Source organism: Hevea brasiliensis, chromosome 17, assembly GCF_030052815.1.
Source record: "Hevea brasiliensis isolate MT/VB/25A 57/8 chromosome 17, ASM3005281v1, whole genome shotgun sequence".
Lineage (NCBI taxonomy): Eukaryota > Viridiplantae > Streptophyta > Magnoliopsida > Malpighiales > Euphorbiaceae > Hevea > Hevea brasiliensis.
The window spans coordinates 12,822,353-12,849,545 of record NC_079509.1 but is presented as its reverse complement, the minus strand read 5'-3'; the positions used below and the strand labels follow the sequence as shown (position 1 = coordinate 12,849,545).

Here is a 27,193-nt window from a genome sequence, read left to right as displayed (position 1 = left end):
GTAAAATGACCAAATGAACAGTGTTTAGTCATTTGGTCATAACTCAGCGTAGAAAGGTCCAATTGATCTGACATTTTACCAGAAATAAGCTGAGATATAGAGCTACAACTTTTATGAAGAAACCTAACCCAAATTATGACCATAACATATTCAAAAAGTGACCTGCAATCACTGCTCAAAATACTATAGATTTGGTCAGTCCAGAAATCTGAAAAAATTATAATCCGACCAGTTTTGGTTTTTGGGCCATAACTTGAGCTAAAAAACTCCAAATGGAGTGATTCAAAAAAGGAAATGTAACTAGACAAAATAAGAAACAACTTTCATGTTGACCATTTTACTAAATTTCTACTGCAAAAATGACTAATGGAACAGTAAACACAAAGCTTAAAATCTGAAAATTTTGAACAATTAACATTAAGCTTAGAAATGGTATTGGCAACCAATACCAACAATTTTAGAATGCAAAATGTGGTATGTTGGGAGTGTTAAAACCAATGTACCTATTGTCCATGTAAAAGTCAACATTTTGTTGACTAATGAATCGAATAGTAACCTAAAACTTGAATTTCAAGAATTGTGAAACTTAAAAGTGTAATATGCCCTAGTATACCTAGCAAGATTGGTTTGGATAGGTTGGCATGCCACTAGGGTTCTGTTAGCAGTACTGCATATGACTTCATGCCATTATGTGTTTCATGGCCTCCCATGCCATTCTGTGATAAAATAGCCTTTGGCTATGTTACTTGAGTTATTATACTTGAATTATATCCTTGATGATTATTACAGCTTATTAGCTGTTTTGTTGCACACTGTGAGACACAATATGACCGATGGTGTGATGGTCGGAGATACTTAGTACCCAGTGCCAGTTTACCCGTTTATCTAGTCCAGTCGACTAGTATGGGTTACTTGGGCAACGATAATGAATTTTACAAAATTTTAATCAAATTATACTGCAATAAATGTCAGAAATTAAGTCTACCTAAAATGTAAACATACATTCTGCATATTTATATTATTTTAGTTATTTTATTTTATATTGTCACCACTAAGCAGAATTGCTTAGCGTGTCGCTTTTGCCACGCGCAGGTACTGGAGACATAGCTGGGGAGTCCAGCAGACCTCATACTGGGTGAGCTTTCAGATCTGCACACAGAGTTCAGAGTCACCTCACATTGTAGTGCATTTGGTAGGACATTAGGCCACTTTTGATATTTTGATATTTTGTATTTTGTAAACTTCTGTAATGTATATTATAAATTCATGTAATTATGCTTTTGATGTAATTATCTATGAACTATGTTCAGTAATAAATGTGAGTATTTCTCATTGAGTTGACTGTGATATGAATTGAATTTCATTTTGAGCTACTGAAGTCATTTGAGAAATTATTGAGAATATATTGGTGGTTGACTGAGAATGATGTGATGATTTTATTGGAAGTGTTTTTAACAGATTCAGAAGAACTGTTTTTCCAATTCACAGCCGACACTCTGCCGGATTTTCTATAAAATTTACGAAAAAATTTAGATTACTCAAAAATTGTAAATAAATAAGTAAAAATGGTAAATTGAATTGAAATATGATTTGGTGCTCCAGCACACTGTGTGGCATATCTTGCTTAGCTATACTGTAGACAGGTAAAGGGTGTCACATGAGGTCTTTTTTGGCAACTCGACTTCCTGGAAGAGTTTTCTATCAAAATCGTTGGATATTTCGACTTCAGCATTTGATTTTCGTGTGGTTCATCTATTGCTTTGTCTTCCTAGGGAGAACCTTGTTGGATTTCGATTTGTGGAGATAGCGGTGCTATTTCTGTTGGAAGTTGGAGCTCCTTCTCACACAAGTCGGGTCCCATAGCTAGGGTTTGGTTAGTTTTGGTTGGGTTTATTAGTAGTATGCCTTAGAGTATAACTAGTAATTTGTATTAGAGTATAACTAGTAATTTGTATCCTATAAATATTAATTCCTCTTTAATGGCATATATCTTTTCTTTTAATTTAGATTGTTTAAATTTAATTGAAAATATCCTTTAACAAGTTGTTAGATATTCCATGCTTAAGGTGTTAAGAATATGAGTAACGAAACAATCTAGTATAAGTATTATAAATTTTGGTTCACAATTAAGGATACCTCATTGGATATGATTTATCCGTATAGACTGTTACCTATGTTTGTTTCTATGGATTAGTATGCGATATCAATAAAATGAAATGGTGAGTCTCATGCCATATAACAAACATGGTGGGTACTTATAGGATAAGTAGGCTGAACCAGTGACATTAAGATATTGTATACATGAAGTTTACTCTTGTAAATACATGATCATCTAAATCATAATAGTGCATATAATCTCTTTACCTGAGATAATAAGGTTATTTTATAGATAGGTGGTTTGAGTTTGATACCGTTTACATACTTGTACTAGGTATGAGTATACAGACATGTGTAGGCTCTGACTAGTTATATATGGAGATAAGTATTCAGTCAAGATGGAATTCGTTGCCCTAAGTAAATAGAGATAAAATCCTATGTCTATTTTAATTGTTTTTGATGAATAAAGTTTCTGATCAAGACAGATAGACTTATTCCGAAAAGTATTTCTAATTGTAAAGTCTTATTAATAAATAATTGGAATTAAGATGAGGACTTATGATTCTAAGCAATTAGGGTTTGACATAAACCACGACCCTAACTAGAATTGGGATTTTATAACGGAGAGATTTTAGTGCATGGAATGCATGATCAAGGTTTATGAGTTAAGTATAAATTAATTCATCACTAGTTGGGTAGTCATGATACACTATGTTAGGTGTCAATAATGAATTATGAGAACTAAGAGTGATAAAGAAATTTCACTCTAAGTATGGAATAGTTCTAATAATATTAAAGAGTTAATATTATTCTCATTGTCAATTAGTAATGAACCTAGAAAGTCACACACAATAAGAATAATATGATCAAAGCATAATTAATTTGATTAATTAATTAAATGATTTAATTAATTAATTAAATTAATATTTTTTTTAGTTTACAATTAGATTGTAAAGTCTCTAGCATGACTTGAAACTAAATTTATCAGTGGAAGTATTCAAGTGAATATTTAAAGTATTTAAATATAAACTTGATTAATTAATTTATAAAGTAAGAGATTTTAATTTGGTTAAAATGGCTTAAGAAGTCATGAGCGAGAAAAATTAATGGTTAATTAGTATTTTTCATAATACTAATTAATTAAAGTTTTAATTCCCTTATTTATGCCAACTTGACAAGTAGCCAAATTAAAATTAGAAAACACATCTAATTGGTTCATTAGATGTGGACACTTGTAAAGTAGGCAATCATTAGTGGTCAACCACTAATTGACCTTAAGGGGAATTAAATATCTCTAATGGTTAGAGATTAGGAGAGAGCTTTTGAAGATTAAGTGTTAATCTCATCTTCTTCTACTTTTCTCTCTAAAAAACCAAGCTCTCCCATCCTTTTCTTTGTGTTTGATTCAAGAGAAATTTGAAGTTTCTGCTCTTGAATTAAAGGTAGAGAAATTATGTCTCTATACTTCAATAAGCATAAAATCAAGAAAAACCTTAAACCTCATCTTTGTGCAAACTTGGTCAAGATAAAGAGAGGAATCACAAAGGAGTTTTGGGTGAAAATTAGTGCTTTGGTCATCTTGTTCACGTAGACAGACTAGAGGATCGACTCTTAGCGATCTAAGCTTCCTAAATTAGGTTTTGAATGTGATTCTGCACCTATATGGGTAAAATCCTTAATTTTATCTGAATAATTTTAAGGTTTAAGTTTTCCAATGGCAAATAGGCTTCTTAGCAATTGAGTTACAAGTGTTGTAACATAAAATATGTGTTTTTGCAATAGCATAAAGAATTTGTATGTTGCATGAAACATTATGGTTTGAAACGTTAAAATTGCTAAGTTTGCACCATTGGTAATATTTTTCTTTCAAGGTTTACAACCATTTACTGGTATTGGGTTGGGTTGCTTTCTGGGCTTTTTTTTTTTTTAGTTAAATCTTTTTCCTGGTTATTTTTATGGGCTTCATTTATTAGCTTTAGGACTCTTGATTTTTAGCTAGCATTTGTTATTGTTCAGTTTGTAACGCCCCTATGTTCATTAGTTTTGTACATCCTACAATTCCGGTGACTACTGTCGATCCGGACAGTCAAGGGGTTTAAAACCATATTTAAGTCACCTAGAAAATCCATGAACAAAAATTAATAGAAATTATATGAAGGTTAAATGGAAATGAAGAAAAAAAGGCATAATGGGTTAAATAAGCCAAGGCCATAGTGATGGGTAACCGAACCGGGAAGTGACTGCAAGCTCAGTCGCTGTCCTATTTTCAAGTGGGACCCTATGGCATCCCAGGCCTAAAGATTATTGCGAAGCTAATGGTATTGTGAAAACCACAGAAAAGAATAGAGATTAGCTCAAATAATTGAACCAGAGTTCCAGAAGCAATTTAATGCTATTGGAAAAACGAATCAGACCGATAAAGGGCAAAATAGTCAATTCACCCTTAGAGGTGACTTTTGGCCTAAATATCCATTAAAATGTAGGAAATTAAAATAATGAAAAATAATTAAAAACATGAAGAGTAAGGAAGAAAAGGAAAAAGAAAAGAAATTCAAAAAGGAATTTATGACATCATGATGAGGTATGCATGACACTAATAATTATACTCTTTAAAATATGAAATTTATGGATAATGAACATTATAAAAAGAAAATTAAAAAGAAAAAAAAAATCCTCATTATCTTCTTCTTGGCTGAAATTACCTTCTCTCTCATCTCTCTCATTTCTCTCACTTCCACCATTGATGAGTTAGGCAAGCTTGAATTTCTTAACTCCCTTTTCATAATTTTCTTAAATTCCTACACCAAAACTTATCCCTAATCTTAGATAAATCAATTGGGAGCAAAAAGGAAGAGGAAACTTGAAGAATTGGAGCTTTGGAAAATCTAGCAAAGAGGTAAGTAAATCCAATCTTCTCCTTTAGTAAAATTGTTTGAATTGAGTGGGGAATTGATGAATTTATGTAAAGAAAATTGAAAAATTATGCATGTATGGGACCTACAGAAATTCAGCCAACATGAGAATGACTAGGCTTTGATGGTAATTGATGGTACTAAACATGTATTCATGCTTGAATGAGTGTGTAGATGTAAATGGTACACTTTAATTTCATGAATTAAGGCAATTGAAAAGTTAGGGTTCTTAGTGATTAGGATTTTTGGGGAAATTGGGGATTTAGGTAAATTTATGATCAATTGACAATGTTGATGCATGAATTGGTCAATTTGTGTGCCTATAAGTGCATGTGAATGCATGGAATTGAAATGGGATTGAATGTGGTAATGCCCAAATCTGGACGGCTTGACCCTTGCCCACTCAAATGGCTATAACTGAAATTCTGTTGCTCCAATTGGTGTGAGGCTAATTGGAGATGAAAATTAAGACCCAAGGCAACAATTTTCATGTAGAAATCTTACCCTAAAACTGACCACAAGTTGATGTAAAATTTGGTTAAATTCGGATTAGGTACCCTGCCACTAGATAAAACTGATCATATGAACAGTACTTATTCAAATGGTCATAACTTGGTGTAGAAAGGTCCAAATGATCTGATTTTTATACCAATGGAAAGCTTAAACATATTAGAACAACTTTCATGAAGAACACAAATCCAAATTCTGACCATAACCTAGTCAAATTGCCAATCAAAATTGGCTCACTAAATCTGCCAGAACCCTAATGTACTCAGAATTTCTTGGTTTTAACCAATCCGGTTAGTCTTAGTAAAAATGACATAACTTGACCTACAAAACTCCAAATGGAGTGATTCAAAAGGGTAATTAAACTAGATACATTAAGGAACAACTTTGATGAAGAGAGTTTAGCCAAATTTTCACTGTAAATAGGTCCAATGGAACAGTAAACCCAAGTGACTAAAATTGAAATTCTGAAATTTCTCTTAGGGAGTTTTGAATTTCAATTGGCAATCAATGCCAACACAATTGTAACCCAAAATGTGGTATATGAGTATAATTAGAACTAGTATACCTATTAAGTATGAAAAAGTCAACATTTTACCTAATTGATCAAATAAATAGTAACCCCATAATCTTAAATACAAAGAACTTAACTTAGAAGACCTTATAAGTAAATTCTAAATGTAAAAATTTAATTGTTAGAATTATTGTAAAAAATAATTTGGATAGGTATTGAAACACTTTAATTTTGTGTTTCAGTGGGAAAAGAGCCTTCCGAGGAAGGAGGTAGAGCGGAGTAAGTTAAGGCAAGCATAAGATGTTTGTGTACAATAATTTTTGACTTCTTGTTTGCTACTTGAAAATTTTATTTGAATATATATGGTGAACAATTTGTGCTTATTATAGCTTTGAGAAATGTTGTGTTACCTATTTTACAAATGAAAATTTGGAATGAAAAATACTTAGTGCTTTGCATGAAATGTTTGAACAATATGATTTGAATTTGGTTTTGGATTCACACCTAGCATGGCAATATCATTATGTTCCTCCTCCATTTATAGGGTTGAGATTGACTATGTTCTTCCCTCTTTAGCTTGTCAGTTTGAGATTGAGATTGGATGAGTACTCATATAGCTAGCTAGCCACCTCCCTCATTGATTTCAATTAGTGGGGTTAAGATTGCTTTGTCGTGATATACAACACGGCATTGATTGAAAATTTTGTGTCATGACCTAAGTTGTGTTATTGATTGGCAACACTATGATTTATAAATTATTTTGATAAAATGGTATTATAAATATTGACATCAATTTCATGAAATATAATTGTGAATGTAATGGCCCGGCCCACTAGTGATATTGTCCGCTCTAGGCTAAAGCCCTCACGGTTTTAAAACGCGTCAATAGGGGGTTAGGAACCTCCATCTTATAAACCCAGCATCTCTCCCGTGTTTTGTCGATGTGGGATTTGCCTAGGGTGTTACAATCCACCCCCCTTATGGGACTCAGCGTCCTCGCTGAGGTTTGCCCCACCATCGTTCAAGGTTGCACGCGGAGCGGCTCTGATACCACAAATGTAATGGCCCGGCCCACTAGTGATATTGTCCACTCTAGGCTAAAGCCCTCACGGTTTTAAAACGCGTCAATAGGGGTTAGGAACCTCCATCTTATAAACCCAGCATCTCTCCCGTGTTTTGTCAATGTGGGATTTGCCTAGGGTGTTACAGTGAAAGGGTTTAAATATTTGTTTATCGATGTATGCTTTTATGTTCAACAACTTTAAATTTTTATTGTGCACCACTGAGTAAAATTACTCAGCGATGATTTTTTATTACTGTCGCAGATAGGAAAAAAGATAAAGCAGTAGAGTAAGCTACTATAGTGGCAAGGAAGCACCTTTTGAGGACTTTTTATGGGTAATATTTTATACCATTGTAATTTCTTTTGATATAAATTTTGTTCATATGTATCAATTGAACTAGTCGAGTAGTTATACAGTAAAGTTTGTGATGATATTATTTTTTGTTTTCTTTCTTTGGAATTGAGATTTTTGTATGTAAATTAGATTAAATGAAATAAAATTTATGTTTATTGAAAATGTGTTGAGTTTGTATTGAATTGAGAATTATTGGAGTTGGGATTGAGAAATATATATTGGAAGTGTTTTCCTTTCAGATTTTGAAGAACTGCTTTCTCAAATTACAGCCGGCACTCTGTCGAAATTTTTATAAAATTTTCGAAATGTCGAATTAACTAAAGTTTTAACTCATGACCTAAACTCCAATGAAAGAGTTTTTAATAATGAGTTAACACTACTTTATACTTTGAAATGTATCGAATTTGTTTAAAATTCCTTGTAGTATATTTAATGGGCTATTGGTAGGTAAAGTTCGATAATTAATTAGGTATATTACGAGAACATGTTATGCCTTACGAATGGGCAAGGTGTGACACAGCTTATACTGGCCTTGATATTTTATCCTGCAATGAATATTTTATCTCTGACAATATCAACATATATATATATATGGTACTTCAAATTTTCATCTTGATCTAAATGCAGTAATTAAGGAGTAAATATAAGTGTAATGAATAAATATTTTCTTATGGGGATAGTTTATTTATTTATTTATTTTTATTATTTTTATAAAATTTGGCAATTCAGTAATAAGAATAAAAAGATGACTATAACATAATATTCTTATAAGAGAAAAATAATACATACATAAATAATTAAAATTTTCTTTCAGACATGATCTGGATAGAGTAAAATAATCTTTCGGGTAGTAATTAGTTTTTGTTATTTTAGATGATCAAAGAAATCTTATGTAATACTGTATTTTGAGAACTTGTTACCTTTGTAGCCTACAGAATATATTAAACCACTAAACATATGTCAATTAAGGAATAGACTGCTCTACTAGGTTCTATTAATAGAAGATTATTATCTATACTTGAGTTTCAATTAAAAAAAATCAATAATCCACATTGTATTTCAAATAGCCAAATAACTCATTCAAATATTAAAAAAAAAAAAAAGTAAAACCCTACTAAGGAGAGAAATACAAAATGGAAAAAAAAAAGGATCCTAATATTGGAGAGAGAATTTATATCTGTTTATAAAGAACACAAATTTGAGAAGAGAAACTCAGATCTATTCTAAATGGGTATAGGTCTGAAAGTTTATTAGAAAAAACTAACAAAAACAATAAAAGTAAAAGAGAAATCAATTTAAGGACAACCACCGGTGAGAAACTCTTGGATGATTGCTAAAAAAAATCTGAAAAAAAAAAAGAGAAGAGGGAGGAATTAAAATGTAATTTGTTGAACAGTTTTATTATTATTATTATTATTATTATTATTATTATTATATACTGAATGATCATACTTATGAGTTGGCTTGATCTCAAACTTTGGTGTTGTGGATTGAGCACTAGTACCACTTAATTATAAGTTAGTTAATTTATTTTCAAAATAGAATTAATTAGGTTGACCAACTTCATTAAATATCCTAAATAAATATTTGACGCTTTTGTTTAGTCGGTTGTTCCTTTGTGATACATGAATGAGTCCGCTGCTTTTAAAAGACATGTATTCTTTATATTATGTAAGACTGAAAAGGCATTGGGTTAATAATTTAATAATTAAATATTCGTTTTATAATATATTAAAAAAAAGTAAAGGATCTCATTCCCCAATCGAATGAACCCAATAATTTTGCATTCCTAAAAACTATATAAAAAATTAATTAATATTCTGAAAAACTATTAATTAAAAAGGATAAATACAAATAAATAAAAGGCAATAGAAAGAAAATGTCAGAGGCAACGTGGGGAAGCATCATCCACTTTGATGGCAAAGTGGAAAGAGGAAAGAAACTCTTTCCAAATAGCCTACAGTAAAAAAGCAATAGATTGGACACTTGGCAGATAAACTTGGGGCAAAACGTGGCAGGAGAGAATCCAAATTCACTATTGCTCACAGTAAAAGTATACATTTAAAAAAAAAAAATCAAAGAGATATTTCAGATTTTCTTTCACAGTGAGAATCCGAGGCAGAAACTGTTCATCACATCATCCACATATCTATCTGCATTTATAGAAAATGTTGCCAAAATATATAGAATAAGGCTGGCATGTTAATTGGATGCAAATACATGTTCCAGTTAACCTAAGAATATTTAGGCATCGAATAATATATTTCTATTTACGATTTGAATAAAAGCTACTTATTTATCCATCATTTTAAAAAATAATTGTTAGCTATTTTCGCAGTAGAATATTATCGGATGAGGTGCTCTCCCATATGAAGTCTATTCTGGCAACTCTCTCAGACCCAGCTATAAATAGCTATATTCGTAATCCTAAAAATGGTATAGTAAAGGTATCACATGTTGTAAAATCATACGTCTCCTCTCCTCCCCTCTCCTCTCCTCGGATCCTCACCTAGTGTCAAATGACTTTCCCAACAGCACGCAAGTTAGTGAAGGCTTATAATTTTCTATTATAAATTGGATTGTAGAGGCTGGAGAATTATAAATTAATTGTATTTAAAGAGAAAAGGCATTATATTAATCCATAGCTTTCAATTATAATGACACCACCACTTTCAACCAAAAGCCTTTTCTAGGAAACACGACACAATCTCAGCCACTATCTTTGGGGTTAAATAAGCAATGGACACCTATAAAGGGCACGAAGAACCCTCCACAAAAGGAGAGATGCCCCTAAAATCCTCCTACTGCTATGAAAGTGGATAAAAGCTAGAAATTGAAATATTGGAGTTTGCTGGTCGCAGTTCTCTCTTAGTCCAACACCTAGTGGATGATGATTATAACCTTCTACTAACTATTTTATTGCCAAATTATTAATGTAGTTGATATCAAATATACGAAACTATATTGCTTCTATATATTCTTTGTACTAATATACTGTTACCAACAAAGCATGATACTGTTCACATTTCTTGGTTGTCAAAATCTGGCTCCACTTCGATTATACCCTACAGTATTAAAAAAAATAAAAAAAATCATGGGCCATAAAATATGCGGTCCTCCATAGACCATATTAGCTAAAGATGTGTTCACTTATATTTTAAATTCATAATAAATTAATTATAAATAAAAAATATTTATATTTTAAAAATTATAAAATTAATCATTTTATGGTAGATGATATTATGTCTTATATAATTTCATGAACCATGTGATGTGAATTCGAGATATTAAAATTTATTTTTAGATATTTATTTATGAATTGACATATAAAAATTGTTCCATAAAATTTTTTTAACTGAATTTTACTATTTTTCTTCTAAGTTTGAAAAGATCAATTTTAATTATTGTTTACTTGCGTTATGACAAAAATAATTAAGGAGACATAAATTCGGATAATGTCCATTCAAGAAAAGCAAAGTGAAATATATACTTCAGCACACTCGACATATACTAATCTACCCAAAAAAGAAAATGGTTCTGAAAAATAATATATATTTTGTAGCCTAGAATTATTCCTATAATAATAATAATAGTAATACCAATTAAAAAAACCACTAATTTATGGACTCTTGACCTTATTGGAAGGATGGAGACTTGAAAGACTCAAATCTTGTTTCTCCACGTGGCAGACACATGCTCACAACAAATGAGCTAGTAATACCTATATAAATCATGTGTACATCTCGCCCAGACCCCAAATAGACAGTGGCAGCGCATAGATATATGGTTGTTTGTTGAGAGAGTACTCTTACCCTTGTTAGTGGTAGTTGCTCAGGCTATATCATGGATCACACCCAAGTCCACTTCTCGTGCCTTCTTCGATTTATAAGCCTTCACATGTTCTGTTCTTGCATGTGACTTCTTTGCCTTCTTCCCTTCCCCATTTCTATTCTGTTCTTCTCCTCTTCCTATTCATCAATTCGATTGTTTGTTTCCTTCTTCTTCTTCTTTTTCTTCTAATATAATCTCTCTTCCTGATATGATGCCCCCAGAGCAAGAAAGTTCCATTGCTGCAGGCAATGTATCGCCTAATATCATGCTCACAAACTGGACAGAAACTGTTTCTGTTCATGCTGAGCCCTCTGTTTCTTCCATTAACACCACCCCATGTTCACAAGATAGATTACCTGATAAACAAGAACCAAACCCACCAAGGTTCTCAATTTTACGTGAGTCTTTACGTCCCGTAACTCTCAAGGTAATCAAACAATCTACTAATCATTTTCCTTACTCAAGCACATCAACTATACTTATGAATAATCGTTTTTTTTAATTTGGTGTTGCAGTTTGAAGATGTTGCGTATAGTATTAATTTGTCCACAAAAGGAACCTGTTGTTCTAATGGAACAAAATCGACAAAAATTGTACTCAATGGTGTTAGTGGCATCATTCGTCCCGGAGAGCTACTAGCAATGCTTGGACCTTCGGGAAGCGGCAAGACTACACTTTTAACAGCTCTCGCCGGAAGACTACCGGGAAAGGTCTCAGGTACCATAACATACAATGGCCTGCCCTTCTCTAGCTCTATGAAGCGCAAAACAGGCTTTGTCACACAAGACGATGTCTTGTATCCCCATCTAACAGTGATAGAGACCTTAACATACGCTGCTCTATTAAGGCTACCAAAGAAGCTTAACAGAGAAGAGAAAATAGAGCAAGCTGAGATGGTTATCAAGGAGCTTGGATTAACCAGGTGTAGAAACAATATAGTGGGTGGGCCTTTACTTCGGGGAGTATCAGGTGGTGAACGCAAACGGGTCAGTATCGGGCAAGAAATGTTGGTAAACCCGAGTTTGTTGTTGCTTGATGAACCCACTTCGGGGCTTGACTCCACCACGGCTCAACGAATCGTGGCCACCATAAAGGGGCTAGCACGTGGCGGTAGGACCGTCATAACCACCATTCATCAGCCTTCAAGTAGGCTGTACAGGATGTTTGACAAGGTGGTGGTTTTGTCGGATGGATGTCCCATTTACTGCGGGCAGGCTGGTCGGGTCATGGAGTATTTTGGGTCGATTGGTTACGAGCCTGGGTTTAGTTTTATGAATCCCGCTGATTTTCTCCTTGACCTTGCTAATGGTAAGTTATATTTCCGTTAATATAATATTATTTATTTATTTTTGTCGAAAGGTATAAATATAATATTTTTTATTTAATTGGATATACAATTTACATTGAGTTGGCAATTGCTATATAAATGTACTTGCTTGCTCTTTTTTATCACCTATTTTCACTAATTTTGGATGAAATTTACATCTTGACAATTTTTTTTAAATAATTTCAATTAAAAAAAAAGATGGGGTTGTAAAGTGAAGTGTATTATAAAAAAAACATATGGGATATGAAAAGGGCTATATATACATTAGATATAATTGCAGTATGAGCTGTGTCTGTGAAGGTTTTGTTTTAATTTCTGGCTTCTTAATTAATTAAGAGTCTAATATGTGCTATGATGTTGACGATTTTATCAGTGTCAGTCAGCCTCGCAACTTGACGTTGCCGACAACTAACCATTAAAATTCTTGCCATTTTTGTCACATAGCTAGAATCGGAAAATGAGCTGACAATGGTCAATTGCTACTGCTCGTAGTTTTTACAAATTTAATTTGACAAAGATAGTTGAACCATCGCTTGCCATCCAAATGTAATGATTCCAAGGAGTACAGAACATGAGAAATCTCAATATTTTTGGAACTTTCAACTTTGGATGGCATGTCAGGTCAAAAAAGAGAATCATCGAGTTTGATGTTGATTTAATATTTTTTTTTATGCTTTATCTTTAGTTATGGTCTTAATTAATTATATCAAAAAGGGAAGATTACTCTTTTAATGCAAATTTCAAATAGAATGAGATTCTTTCTTCTGGCATTGTTGTCTCATTAATTCTTGTCTGTTTTCTTTAATTCTCATAAAGTCTTTTTGGAGATCCAGGTATCGTTCCTGACAAGAAACTAGATGATCAATTGGATGTTCATGGCACAGTAGACCACCTTGATGATCAAAATTCAACAAAACAATCTTTGATATCATCGTACAAGAAGAACTTATACCCTGCATTGAAAGCTGAAATTCGCCGAAACTTTCAGGACCAAGTTCTTTCTTCATCGTCAGGAGCTTTATCGCTAAGAAGTATGCCGAAAAAAATACTCTGCCTAATTAAATATTTGATAGGTTCTGTATGGTGATCATCTGCTAATGTTTTGCAGATTCTGAGGATCAATGGACCACAACCTGGTGGCAGCAATTCAGGGTGGTGCTGAGAAGGGGTTTGCAAGAAAGGAAGCATGAATCCTTCTCAGGGTTAAGGATTTTCCAGGTCATGTCAGTTTCGATTCTTTCAGGGCTTTTGTGGTGGCACTCTGGTACTTCACACATCCAAGATCAGGTATCTCTACACTGCAGTCTGCATTCTGTCTTCGAAGCTTTAAGTGATATACAATTAATGGCCAACGCTAATTGTCTCTATGGTATTGTTTTTTATGACAAAAATTTTGAACAGGTGGGACTTCTCTTCTTCTTCTCCATATTCTGGGGATTTTTCCCTCTGTTCAATGCTATATTCACATTCCCTCAGGAGCGACCAATGCTGATTAAAGAGCGTTCCTCTGGCATGTACCGCCTCTCCTCCTACTACTTCGCTCGAATTGCTGGTGACTTGCCAATGGAGCTTGTTCTGCCCACAATTTTTGTGACTGTTACCTACTGGATGGGCGGCCTGAAGCCCTCCCTAATCACATTTGTACTAACTCTCTTGATCATCCTTTTCAATGTGCTAGTATCACAAGGGCTAGGACTCGCCCTTGGTGCGATTTTAATGGAGGTAAAGCAGGCGACAACTTTAGCTTCAGTGACCATGCTTGTGTTCTTACTAGCAGGTGGATACTACATTCAGCATATCCCACCATTTATAGCCTGGTTGAAGTACATTTCTTTTAGTCACTATTGTTACAAGCTGCTGGTAGGGGTACAGTACTCAGCCAATGATGTTTACGAATGTGAGTTGGGGATGCATTGTAGGGTAACAGATTTTCCTGCCATCAAGTGTCTGGGTCCTGATAATAAGTGGTGGGATGTGGCTGCTCTGTCGATGATGTTGGTGGGATATAGAATTCTGGCTTATGTGGCTTTGAGAATGGGGCAACCTCACTGACCCATTTGATTACTTGATGTATCTTCATTTGAGTAACTGTAACTAAGGAAATTGTTTCCCCATATCCTCATCTTCAACTCTTGATGGGAAGAAAATAATCATGATGAAGGCTAGCTTGCATAAATGTAAATTGGATTTCAGATCAACTGAAAGATTGTCATATTTGTTGTCCAATTACATTAAACTTGTAACCAGATATATAGCGGGCTAATTATGATTAATGAGAATTTCTCTTTTATTAGTTTGTGCAGATAAATCCAAAATTACGAAGCTAGAGAATCTTATTGCTACAATAACTGATATTTTTAATATGTCAAAACAGAATGTTCTCATTGTCCTGTCATTATTAAAATAGAAATTCTTGGACATAAATTTTAAGAGTTTTCTAGACAAAATTTTTAAGACAATTGGGATTTAAAGTTTTATATTCACATGTGCATTTTCTTAATTTTAAATAAAAAATTAATTTTTAAATTTTAGTTAAAATTTCAAAAATAACTCATATCCTTTTTCTTTATAATAAAAATTTTTTCCGTATATAATTTAAATAAAAAATAGTAATTTTTTTATAATCAAAATTATAATATAATTTTTTCATAAATAAAATTAATAATTATTTAAGATAATATTTATTTATAATAATAATTAGTCGTATTAAGATAAATTTTTTGAGTTATGTGTAATTTAATTTGTGTTCAATTATTTTTTGACACTTTGCTTTAAATTTTAAAATATATAAATTCATCATTATTTTTTTTTTTATAAAATTTATGTATATTTTTAATTGTAATATTATTTTGTATTTGTGTTATAAATTTTCAATTATTTAATGAGCTTTAGCTATTTTCAGGGCAAGAATCATAGAGAAAGGGAAGTTTACACCTAATTATTATTAAGAGGATTAAACATATTTAGTTGTTTTGCAATTAATGTTAATGGAAGTCCTGTTTTTTATTGTAGGAATTTAAAATAATTAAAATTTAATTTAATTCATCTTGATTGTACATATTTTAATTTAATTTAAAATTTATTTTAAAAAATTGCAACGAGTAAAATAGTAGTTTTCATAAGATTGTGTTAATCTCAATGTGCTCAATAGGCTATGAATTGAATTAAAAATTTTTAATTTTTTTTTTGTTTGATATTGAGAGAATATTTGATTTAATATATAAGTATTTAAATAGCTATTGTAACACCCCAAATTTTATTATTTATGAGTATTTTTGATATTTTAATTTTATTTAAATTTTAGGAATTTTTTTGAGATTTTTCGGATTTTAAAAATCGGGTTCGATTTTCCGAAAATATAAACTTTGATGATTTTTAAAAATTAATTTAAAGACCACGTGGCAAAACTAAAAATATATTTGGAGTCTACGTATTTTTCTGAGTTTTACGGAATTTTTTCAGAATTTTTGGACCTCGTTTTCGGTCCCGAGGCAGAGTAAAAATTCAAAATTTTGTATTTCGAATCGAACCGGACCGGATCGGACCGATCGAATCGAACCGGCTCCCTTTCCTTTTTCTTCTCCCGCGCGCGTCGTCCCTCTCTTTTCTCTTTCTTTTCTCTCTCCTCCCCTCCCCTGCGCGCGCGCGTCGCTCCAGTTTCTCCGGCCAAATCCGGCCGATCCGGCCACCGATTGGACCGGGTCTTGTGTCTAAAATCATCTACTCGGCGAGAGCTTTCCATAGACACCAAGAACGCCGAAATCCATCGAGCGGTTTGTCCGATTTTTGCTCGGGAAGATTTTAGCCCATTTCGACTTTTGGGCTAGATTTCTCGAAAACCGTGAATCCCACGAGGAAACCGAGGCCACCAGCACGCTCCATTCGTCGAGAGCTTCGCAACGACATAAATTTCGAATTTTTCCGACACCGTTTTTCGGTGGGTCCCACGAAACTTCGCAGTGTAATTTCGAGCATTAAATGAGCTTAGAAAATTCTGAAAAATTTATGTGCTAACCCCGTGTTATGGGCTTCGTGTAGGTATCCTCGATTCGCGGAAATTTCGACAGTTGACCGGTCTGCAAATTTCGGACGAACGGACCGTGGCCGAAAAGTCTCGAATGGGCCGAGGTTTTGGCTAGCCCCATTGTCGACGTCTCGAGCGTCCCTCAAGTCGGAATCGCAAAGGTAAACCCAACCTAGTTTTTACGTAATTTTCTAGTGCTTAAATAGGATTAAAAATCCATAAAATATTCGTGGTAGCTTAGAAAATTACGATTCTTTTGCAATAGCTTACTAATATTGCTAAGGACCGCTGGGCAAAGTTTTATAATTTTTAGAGCTTGTTTGGGCTTTTTGCAAAAATGATCAATAATAAGGACTAAATTGAAATTTGCGTATTGTGATGGATGATTGATTTGATGGGCCTGGGAGGGGCTGTGTGATATGATTGAACTGTTGATGTATGGATTGTGAGTATAGAAGTGCGTTTTTAGCCCTTTTGCAAAGTTGGGTAGGTTCTAGGTATAGGGAGACTCTGCGGATTTTCTACACGACTTAGGACGTAATTGGTCTTTTTCTTTATTTGTATTGAGTCGATTGTATTAAATAAATGTAATATGATTGTCGGTGAGCGGATGACCTTCTTCCTCCGCCACCACGGTAATTTGTCGTCAAGTCGTGAGTAAAATATTAATTTTAATTATAATTTCGATATTATTATATGTTCAGATGCCCATGCATCACTTATATGCATATATTTATGTAGTTAAACTCTAGGCACGATTTATGTTGCATTCATAATGTTGATGTACCATGGATGTTGTTGTGGTAATTTGGAGCGGTGTGCGTGCGTTGGCGTGCGTGTGATGTGGTGTGGACTATGGATAGGACGGGGTAGTCACGGCTTGAGTAATTGGGACCGTTCCTTCGAGGGGTAGTCACGGCTTGAGTAATTCATTGGGACCCTCGATTTGGTTATTAAGTGGAAGTCCGAGCTTGAGTAATTCACCGCACGGGTTGGATTTAAGAGAGTCGTATAGGGATCACTCCCATATGTTATTATTGATACTACAGGTGTGTGAGTGCTCCAAATTACCTTTTGATGTTATGATGTGAAAATGTTGTGTATGTTGCATTTCACTCTACAGTTGCATTAGTTTTATAGTTATAGAGATTATAGTTAAGATTGATATTTTACTCTCGAGTCGAACGCCACTCTGTTCAAAAATTTTTACAGCCACGGAGGATATTTTGTTAGGTTAACTGCCTTTTTACCTCGCAGGTTGTTTATCAATATTGTGTAATTTTAATTACTCCTAGAATTTCCGCATGTGTTAGCAGTAATTATTTGAAATTGGTCTGTAATATTATATTCATGTTGGACCTGTAAACTTAATATTTTAAGTCTGTTTGATGGATTGGATGAGGGAGCTGAGCTCCCATTTATTATTATGTTGATGAGTATGTGGAGGGTGAGCTGAGCTCCCCAATGGATTGTTTATTGTGTTTACAGGTCGGGTGAGTCGAAAACTCCCCGTTGGAAAGTCCATTTTATGGCCGGACTCTGTCCGTTTGTTTTCTTGATATTGGGCCCAAATGGGCCTTAGAGTTGGGTTAATGAATAGTTAAGGCTTACTACGGGCCTCGGGGGCTTTAGGCTGGCCCAGGTCCTAGTGCCGGTCCGGCCCATAGGTTGGGTCGTGACAGCTATATGTATAATTAAAGTAATTGTGGCTGATATGCTTGGTAAAAATAACTTATAAACATATTTATTAATAAAATTATTAAAAATAATATTAAATAAAATATGTCATGCAATTTTAAAATTAAATATGAGTAATATAGTAAAATAGTTAGTTAAATTAATTTTTTTCTGCATATATATTTAATTTATAAACCTAAAAAAATCATAAACTAATATATATTAATTTAATTTTAAAGCTTATAAATTATTTTAATGAAATTATAGAATAAAACAAATACCCTCTAAATCTTCCCTTATATCTTCTCTCTCAATTGCTGGGGTATGTTCCTTTTTCATATGATCTTCTAGAAAAATATTACCATACAAAATCAATGGTCCCATCATATTGGGAGTTTCTTTCTATTGAGGATCTAGCATTTTCTTCATCTGGTCCACTACTTTTCTTTCACTTCCTCAGTGAATTTCAATTTTTGGCAAAAAAAATCAACCCAAATTTCCATACTCTTCAGACAAGCTTATTTATCTATATATCCCAACACGATCATCTAATAAAATTTAAGCATTAGATAAAAAATTGAAGAAAAAAAACTCTTATTTTGAAAACTAAAATTTTATAAGAATTCAATTAATTAATTTATTTATTTCTAATTGAAAAAGAATTTTCACTTGAAAAATTCATTTTAAAAGAAATAAAAATTATTTCAAAAATATTTATATAAATTGAATCTTTATAAACAAAACTTGTATAATACTGTAAAAAGGAAAAGTATCGACCGTGTGCATACAAGAATAAGAATCCAATAATGTCATGTAAAATAGAAATAACAAGCGAGGCATCGGATGCTGCATATCTCTCAAGAGCTTGGAAATTTAGTTATATTCTATTCCTAGATACCCACCATCTAATCTCTTCACCCATTTGATGTAACTATTGATTCCAATTCCATTGTCACAACTCAGGAAATCACATCTATAAGTATCGACTTGTGGATGGAGCTATGCAACTCGAGGCCACCAACTTATACACAGCTTCTAAGCTCTGTTTTAGGGTGCAAAACTCATAATAATGGCATCATTCAAGGCTGAGAAGCCTGCCGCTGGCTCTCAAACCACCATTCCCGTCAAGAAAGAGCCTGCCAAATGTACCAGTTGTGCACCCAAGGCTCCGGCCACCCAACCCGCCCCTAAAAAGGCCGAGCAGAAGCCCCAGGAGCCTAAGAAGAAGGTACATACTACATAGGTGTTCCCAGCATGATCAAAATTTAAATTCCTAACCTTCTGCACTAATTATTATTAAATTTGGAGAAGAGAACTTTTTCTAATATAGATTAAAATAGCAGAAAAACATTACTATATGAATAGATTACTAATTGTGTTAAATTTTGATGTTTGACTTGCAGTTAACAGGAAGCAAGCCAGCAACAAAGTGAGGAGAAAATGAGAAGAATCCATGAATTAATTTCTTAATTCATGGTGATTCATATTTGTATCGATGGATATGATCCATATTAATGTGCAACTTAATGCTTTCTGCTTATTATATACATGTGTCTCTTTTTAGGGTTCACCTAATATATAATTAAATAAAACACATGTTTTAACTAAGAGAGTGTTGCTGCTTTTTATTTATATAGTTCATACTATCATATTTAATTATATTAATCATGTATTAATTCTTGCAAATGACTTTGTGAGAAATAATAATCATGAATGTCCAATTTTATATATAGAGTTTGAATACCCAATTAATTATATGAACAGCAACACGTTTCAGAATGGAATTGCCATTTTTAATTAATAAATTAATAATCATATGGAATAGACCTTTTATCTACTTAAGGAAATTTGTATAAAAATTCAAGCACGCACATGTCCAGTGGTGCTAACACAACTTCATCTTTCTATTCATAGCAATTGGGATTTAAATACAATGAAAAATTACCAAAGAATGGAACAAATGATTTGGAAATACATTCATACAAAGACTAACCATTTTTTTTTTTATGAAATTCTAAAGAATGCTGATTAAAATTACTTGATCGCCATTAATTATATAATTGATAAATAAATAATGGTGGTTAACTTGATTAAGGGAAGGATACTCCAATTGACCCCTCAATATTGATATGTTTTTATAAAGATATTATCGTTTAACTCTTTTATTTATTTTAATTTTCGGTTTTTATATGATATTAATTAATAGTGTCTCTTATATTCATAATTATTTAGTTTAATTTTATTTTGAGTTTTATATTTTATAAATAATAATAATAATAATGATGATGATAATGATGCCAACTTAGCTTGACTTGATTAAGTGATAACGAGTCATATTTCTCCTTAAAAGATAATAATAATAATAATAATAATAATAATGGTAGTGGACCTTTGCTCTTAGTCCACAATGGGAGTGACAGGCCGACAGCTCAATACTCATGAAGCCCACAAGGACTACAACCTATGGCCGGTCGAAAAGGCCCCCTGTAGGATAGTGGATGCAATATTTCTTTTTTTTTTTTTTTTTTTTTTTAGAAAAAAAAATATGACCGATAGAGAACAAATTGAATGGAAAGCAAAGTGCACGGAATATATAAAATTTATATATTTAATAATTAAATTTTATTATGTATTTTATATCTTAGATATATAATGTATTAAATTTAAATAAAAAAAATTTAAATATGTGAGAAATAATGTTATATCCAAAATAAGGACAAATTAAATTCTTAGGAAAATTTTTAATAGCAATTATAATTAATTTACATTATCATAATTCAATAATAATCATATATTTATTTATAATTCTATTAATTGATGTCATTAATAATTTAAATTTAATTAAAAATAAATTATATATTTACTCGTAATGATATCAATATTAAAAAATTATTAATTTCTACCTCATATTGATATATTGCAATAATATAAGAAAATATGAGGACATGTAGATTGGCCCCTTGCACGGAATGGAAATGCAAATTGGTTATCATAATATATATATGTATGCGAACCCAGAAGTCCAATTTATTTATATTATTTTTGAAGAAATAAGAAAATATTTATTAAAATGAAAAGCTTGTTACCGGTGAATTTTTTCGTTAAATCACTTCATTTGCACTTAAACATCACGATAGAAAGATAGAAAAAAAAAGAAAATTTTTAGTTAAATTGTGGACTATTTTATTGTACTCTCTCTTTAATCTTCGTTAAATAAAATTGTAATGAACTAAACCAAGCGATAAATGAGAGGCATCCAAAGTGAGAGTTCCAAAATCAACGGTGGGATGTAAGCACCTGACTAGCATCAATGGTTTGCTTAGAAAACTCTTCTCAAGTCCAAGTTATTATTATTATTTTTAGTTAAGGAATAATTTTTTTATTTAATTTCAATTGCATCTCATTTGATATTTAAATTTTATAAAAGTGTAATTATTTAACATTGTAATTGGCATAGCATAACTTTCATTAGATTTGACTTTTCATTATAATTTTATAAAGTTTAGGGGTTTAATAGTTATACTTTAATTTTATAAGTTTGGGGTTGAAATGTTATATTTTCATAAAGCTCAAAAAATAGGATTTAATTAAAAGTGAATGTGTCAAGTGGACATTTCATGTAATTAGGTGCCAAAAGATGCTTGTGGACATTTTTTTATTCATTTATTTGCCTTTAATTAGAGATTTAAAGTTGAGATTATTATTTAATTTGGAGCATTTGCTTTATATGCTAAACTAAGAAAGGAAAAGAATCCTGCGTGTAACTTACAATCTAAATGAGTCTTTCTGTCAAAATTCCAAGCGTTAGAATATGGCCACATTATTATAGAGCAATAATATGAAGCAAGTGATGAATGCTAAGAAAGCATCTAATGCCATATCTATCTTGCGGGGCCAATCCAAATCATTTATTCTATTCTCTTCAGCTGCCACCATCCTCTTGTCATCTCTTATCTTTACATACTGATTCTGATTCCTTTTCATACTTAACTCACTCCTCTGCACCATAAATATACTGGAGATGGGACATAGCAGAGCCAGCAGAAGCTAAGATACAAACCCATCTCTTCGTGAAGGGTTTTAATTTCTAAACCAATATGGCATCATTGAAAGCCGAGAAACCTGTTGGCACTCAACTTTTTGGGCAGGGCAAGAAGGAACCTGCCCCCAAGGCTACTGATGGTGCCTCCAAATCTGCAGGTTCTAAGTCTTCTGCGTCCAAGAAGGCTGCACCAAAAGAATCGAAGAAGAAGGTAAATTAACACAAAACCATACTTGAACACATGAATAACTTGTATGTGTGATAGTGAGCTAGTTAATTTATGAAAGAATTTTCAATTTTTGTGCAGGGAAAAGGTGGTAAATCGGGGAAGAACTGATCACAGAGCCTTGCACAGGATGTGCTAAAGCAACAGTTAAATTGAAAGGCTACAATTATTAGTTGTTTAATGCAGTTATATGTTTTTAAGTTTTTTTAACTTAAAAAGAAATGTGTGGCCATGTTCTTGGTGTACGTAAATATAAGGCAGCTACTTGGACTACTTGCTCAAATGAAATAAAATTTTGTATTTGAAACTCATAGCTCTGTTCATGCATGGACTGTTTTGCTAATACACAATTAGACATATACTGCAGACAAGTTGAATCAATTATATATGGATGAATTTCTTATTATATGAACTTAACAGCTAGTAATATTCTCATTCTAGCATATCTTTTTTAATCGTGTGGTTTTTTTTTTTTTTTTTTTTTTTTTTGTAATTGATTTCGATCATGATTTGAGCTTGAAATCTTATAATCTAAAAAATTACTCGATATCACTGAAACTCATTGGTAATGGTCCCTCAATCATGGGATGTATATAATTTTTGGAATACACTTTCCACATTTATTTTCACGTGCCGTATGGATTAATGAGTCTCAATTTCAAGGGCATCGATCGGCTACTTTCACGGCATGAATGGTTGAAGTCAAGCCTTGGTCGATTCCGCAATAGAAATCCAACCATAGAGCTAGGTCTTTAAAATTTGGAAGCACCTATGATTTTTTTTTTTTTTCCATTTTTTACGGAGAAATTATAATATGGGACAGGTGTATGCATCAGGGTCTTATCACAAATAGATGAATCTCAAGGATAGGTAAAGAAGAAGCGAGTTGGTATTCTTATGTTACAGGAAACGAAAATTGCAAACGTACAAGACGAGTATGAGGATGAGGATCTGCTTATTTGGCTTCACTTGGATTGCTGCAGCCTGAAGAGGGTTTTATTTCTGCTTGGGATAAGAGTTTTTTTTTTTTTTAATTTTTTTTAATAGATGATTTCTAGATTGATAGCAATGAAAGGAAATATTCTCCAAAAAGGTAGACTGCCTGATCGTATCTAGCAATGTTTACATTAATTAATAATTACATTCAAATATTTTAATTTAAACTAAAAATAACAAAATTTGGAGTAATTATATTCATCTTTTAAAATTTATAATAGCAAAATACCGATTTTAAGGCGTTTAGACTATTTTTTAAAATTATTTTATTATCAATAATAAATTTTTTTCTTTTTATTAATAAAATTTAAATTCTCCTAACGATCAAAGTCGAATGAATTCTCCAAATAATGTACATACTCAAAAAGTTATAACTTTTGTTGGTCCTTTCAAATGTCCTGTTGTTTATTGCAAGGGATTTTAACGCTATTCTAAAAATTTAAAGACATGTATTAGTAAAAAAAAAAAAATTGACAGAATTGAAACTTTGCAAATGCAAAAATTGAAATTTTAGGAGTAAAATAATTTTATTTGCGATATACAATTAAAATTAAAAACATTAATCATATGTGTATATGAATTAGAAAACACAAATTAAATTATGCAAAACAAAAAAATTTAGAAAATATGGTTATGCCAAAAAAAATTAAAGTTATCATTTAAATTATGAAAAATTAAACACAAATTAAATTATGAGTACTAAAAAGCATTGTTTCAATATTACAAAAATCATCAGCAATTTTTTTTTTTTAACTATCAATTGGCTCATTAAATCCAAGAGATTATATATTATCACCTTTATTCATATAAAATAGCTTTAAAAAATACAAGCCTATTAAGAAAAGACATATACCATTAAATAAAGTTTTTGCTTTATCTAAACAATAATTAAATTTTTTTTTTTGACTTATTTGACATTATTTAATTAGTTGGCTACTTCATGTCCAGGTTTCATATAGAATCACACTGTTATTATAAAATTTATCCTCAAATCTGTCTATTTGCATACATGATAAATTATGGAATGCATTGATAATTCCATATAGTCTAAATGAAATAGCAAGGCAATATAGACATATATGCATAAATATATTTCACAAAATTATAATTATTAAATTATTTTAAAAAAATTAAATAATCATAATTATCTTTATCTATTTTATTGTACTTTGCCATTTCCCATTTCATAGAGATACACCTCTGTGAGAAGAACCAATGGATACATCGATTCCATGTAATAATTTCTTTTTATATATTTTATCGATTTTCTTAATATTATTTTTATGTATGTATCTAAGCTAGGCGCCATAAAATGTTTTCAAATGATAATTTATTTCTTAATTACTAATTAACAAATGATAATTAAAGCAAGCATGCAACTAATGTCAACCAATTATTTTTTGGATATACTTTGAAATCCTTAAGACAGGAATGAGTGTTTTCCGAATCATATTTATGATATACACGATTACAAAATCAAATTGAATTGCAAATAGGAGCATAATCGTGAACAATTATTATTCGTTAACCAATTATCGCCAACTTACGAAAGGGAACATCATAGAACTAAACATGTAATGCATGAAGCAGCAGAACAACCACACATATACAATATAGGTACTTCTTCCTTATATCTGTGGAGGGGGAAATGGATTGTAAGAATTAGCAGGTGGCGGCAAGAACGAGTTCCCTATGCCCCCTGGCGGAGGCAAAGAATTTATCTGGTAGATTGGCTTTCCATCGCTGCCTAAAACAGAAATAATTGCCGTGCCATTATTATATCTGTGTACTTCAAACTTAGGCTTTCCATCGCTGCCATTAATTATTGCAGTTTGATAATCGGTAGTATTTTTGCCTTGAATGATTGGTTTGCCATCGAAGCCTTTAATTGTACCAGCTTCATACCCATTATGAGTATTTGCTTGGACTACCGGGTGTCCATTCTTACCATTAACCGTGCCACTTTCAGACCTAGTTTTCCCATTAACAGAAACAACTTGAGCATGACTGCCATTTTTTGTCTCGCTATTATAGTTCACCTTAGTTTCTGGGGTTGGAGGTGGCACTTGGGCTGTCCCAGGAGGAAAATAGCCTGCAATATCACACATATAGAAAACATTTTTTTTATGCTAGGTATAGCTATATATAGTATGTAAGAAACATGAACTGAATCATACCATTTGGGAAAATATCCAATAATTTTCTTGCAGCAAGGACTTGGGGGACGGAGTGGAGGACCAGAAACAAGAGGAAGCTGCAAATGATAAGGAAAGAAGAAGGCTTGTTCTCCATTTTTGGTTATCTTTGCTATTTCATTTCTGATCTATATACAGAGTTTGGATTTATAGATATGTTTGTTTCAAGTTGATTGCGCAATCAAAGCACTTGTATGTTTCAAGTTGATTGCGCAATCAACGCACTTGTTAAGTGTGAAAAGTAAATTCGGTGGCTTTTCTATTTGTCTCGTATTATTTGAACTTGATTCATTATATATTAAAAGTATACTTTTTACGGCATTCATGTATTTAATGAGTATATGTTATTATACATTTTGTATTTTCGATTCAGATTGAATTTAGATAAAAAAAATTTCTTTACGGCTAGTGTTTATTTATCTATTTGACATTGATGTTGTAGATAGTGTTAGAAAAATATATTTTTAAATATATTAATTAAAAGATATTAAAATTTAATTTAATATATTTTAATTATAAAATAACTTTAAAATTATTTTTCAATAATATTTTAAAAAAGTATTTGTTTAAAAGTAATTTTCCTTTTTTGAACTCTTCAACTTCAAACCTTAATGAGATTTTTATACTATTTAATAAACTATAATACATGAATTGATGATATATCTATATCTTTTAAGTCATTTATGAAATTGTCATAAACTTTAAACTTCATTTATGGTTGAAATGGTTCCTACTTTAAATATTTATGACCGTACGCATAACATCATCAATAAAAATGTAGAATATTTCACTTACTTTGTAAAAAGCTCTTATCAATAATTACAAGTTAATTTGCTTGCTCTATGGAGTTATAAACAAATCAAACTGTTAGTAAGTTGCTTGAAACTTGACTTATTAAAGGTTTAATTTATTTCAACTCGTTTAGAAAATGAGCCAAGTTTAAACTAGATTTTTAGCTTCATTTAATAAATGAGCTGAACTCGACTTAGTAATATTCGACTCATTAGCCTGTTCATTTTAAGGCTTATGAACTTACTTATAAACAGAATCATTAAATAAGGCTAATGAACAAGTTCATCGATAAAAATATTTATATTAATTATTATATTTTATTATATTATAAATATTTATCATTTTATTTAGAAATATTCTAAAAATAATATATTTTTTAAAATTATGATATAATCAATATATAAAATATATTTATTAAATATAGTTATTTGTAATTTAAATTTAATTTTTTTTATGAAAATTAGGTTATTTTTTGCATGAGAGCTAATTAAAGTTATGTAATTTAAATTTTATAACCATAAACTTAAAACTCACTCTGTAAATAAATCAAGTTATTCGAGACTCAGTTTAATAAAAAGCTTGGTTTGCCTCGACTCGTTTAAAACTCATTTTCTAAATGAGTCAAATTTAAATTT

The 27,193-nt window shown here is 31.7% G+C and overlaps 2 protein-coding genes and 2 long non-coding RNA genes across 4 annotated transcripts; 3 read left to right on the top strand and 1 right to left on the bottom strand.

The window, feature by feature from the left end:
• Positions 1 to 11,196: 11,196 nt before the first annotated feature.
• LOC110641050 (ABC transporter G family member 21) lies at positions 11,197 to 14,914 on the top strand. Its single transcript, XM_021792645.2, has 5 exons — positions 11,197 to 11,706; positions 11,795 to 12,587; positions 13,440 to 13,637; positions 13,715 to 13,893; positions 14,008 to 14,914. The coding sequence occupies exons 1-5, from the start codon at positions 11,488 to 11,490 to the stop codon at positions 14,656 to 14,658; spliced, it is 2,040 nt and encodes a 679-aa protein (XP_021648337.2). The 5' UTR covers positions 11,197 to 11,487; the 3' UTR covers positions 14,659 to 14,914.
• A 4,360-nt stretch (positions 14,915 to 19,274) lies between these two features.
• On the top strand, positions 19,275 to 19,915 carry LOC110641051 (uncharacterized). Its single transcript, XR_002492219.2, has 2 exons — positions 19,275 to 19,535; positions 19,711 to 19,915. It is a non-coding gene; the product is annotated as an uncharacterized LOC110641051 (long non-coding RNA).
• A 2,143-nt stretch (positions 19,916 to 22,058) lies between these two features.
• LOC110653158 (uncharacterized) lies at positions 22,059 to 22,886 on the top strand. The gene is made up of 2 exons (XR_002494519.2): positions 22,059 to 22,560; positions 22,657 to 22,886. It is a non-coding gene; the product is annotated as an uncharacterized LOC110653158 (long non-coding RNA).
• A 2,105-nt stretch (positions 22,887 to 24,991) lies between these two features.
• LOC110652605 (uncharacterized) lies at positions 24,992 to 25,880 on the bottom strand. Its single transcript, XM_021808222.2, has 2 exons — positions 25,749 to 25,880; positions 24,992 to 25,663 (listed from the first exon to the last, which is right to left on the bottom strand). The coding sequence occupies exons 1-2, from the start codon at positions 25,861 to 25,863 to the stop codon at positions 25,200 to 25,202; spliced, it is 579 nt and encodes a 192-aa protein (XP_021663914.2). The 5' UTR covers positions 25,864 to 25,880; the 3' UTR covers positions 24,992 to 25,199.
• Between the last annotated feature and the right edge of the window lie 1,313 nt (positions 25,881 to 27,193).

Coding starts and splice junctions, on each gene's coding strand:
- LOC110641050 (XM_021792645.2), top strand. CDS start 11,488: ATGATGCCCCCAGAGCAAGAAAGTTCCATTGCTGCAGGCAATGTATCG. Junction 11,707..11,794: donor TACGTCCCGTAACTCTCAAG/GTAATCAAACAA, acceptor TTGGTGTTGCAG/TTTGAAGATGTTGCGTATAG. Junction 13,638..13,714: donor AGGAGCTTTATCGCTAAGAA/GTATGCCGAAAA, acceptor AATGTTTTGCAG/ATTCTGAGGATCAATGGACC.
- LOC110652605 (XM_021808222.2), bottom strand. CDS start 25,863: ATGGAGAACAAGCCTTCTTCTTTCCTTATCATTTGCAGCTTCCTCTTG. Junction 25,664..25,748: donor ATTGGATATTTTCCCAAATG/GTATGATTCAGT, acceptor GTGATATTGCAG/GCTATTTTCCTCCTGGGACA.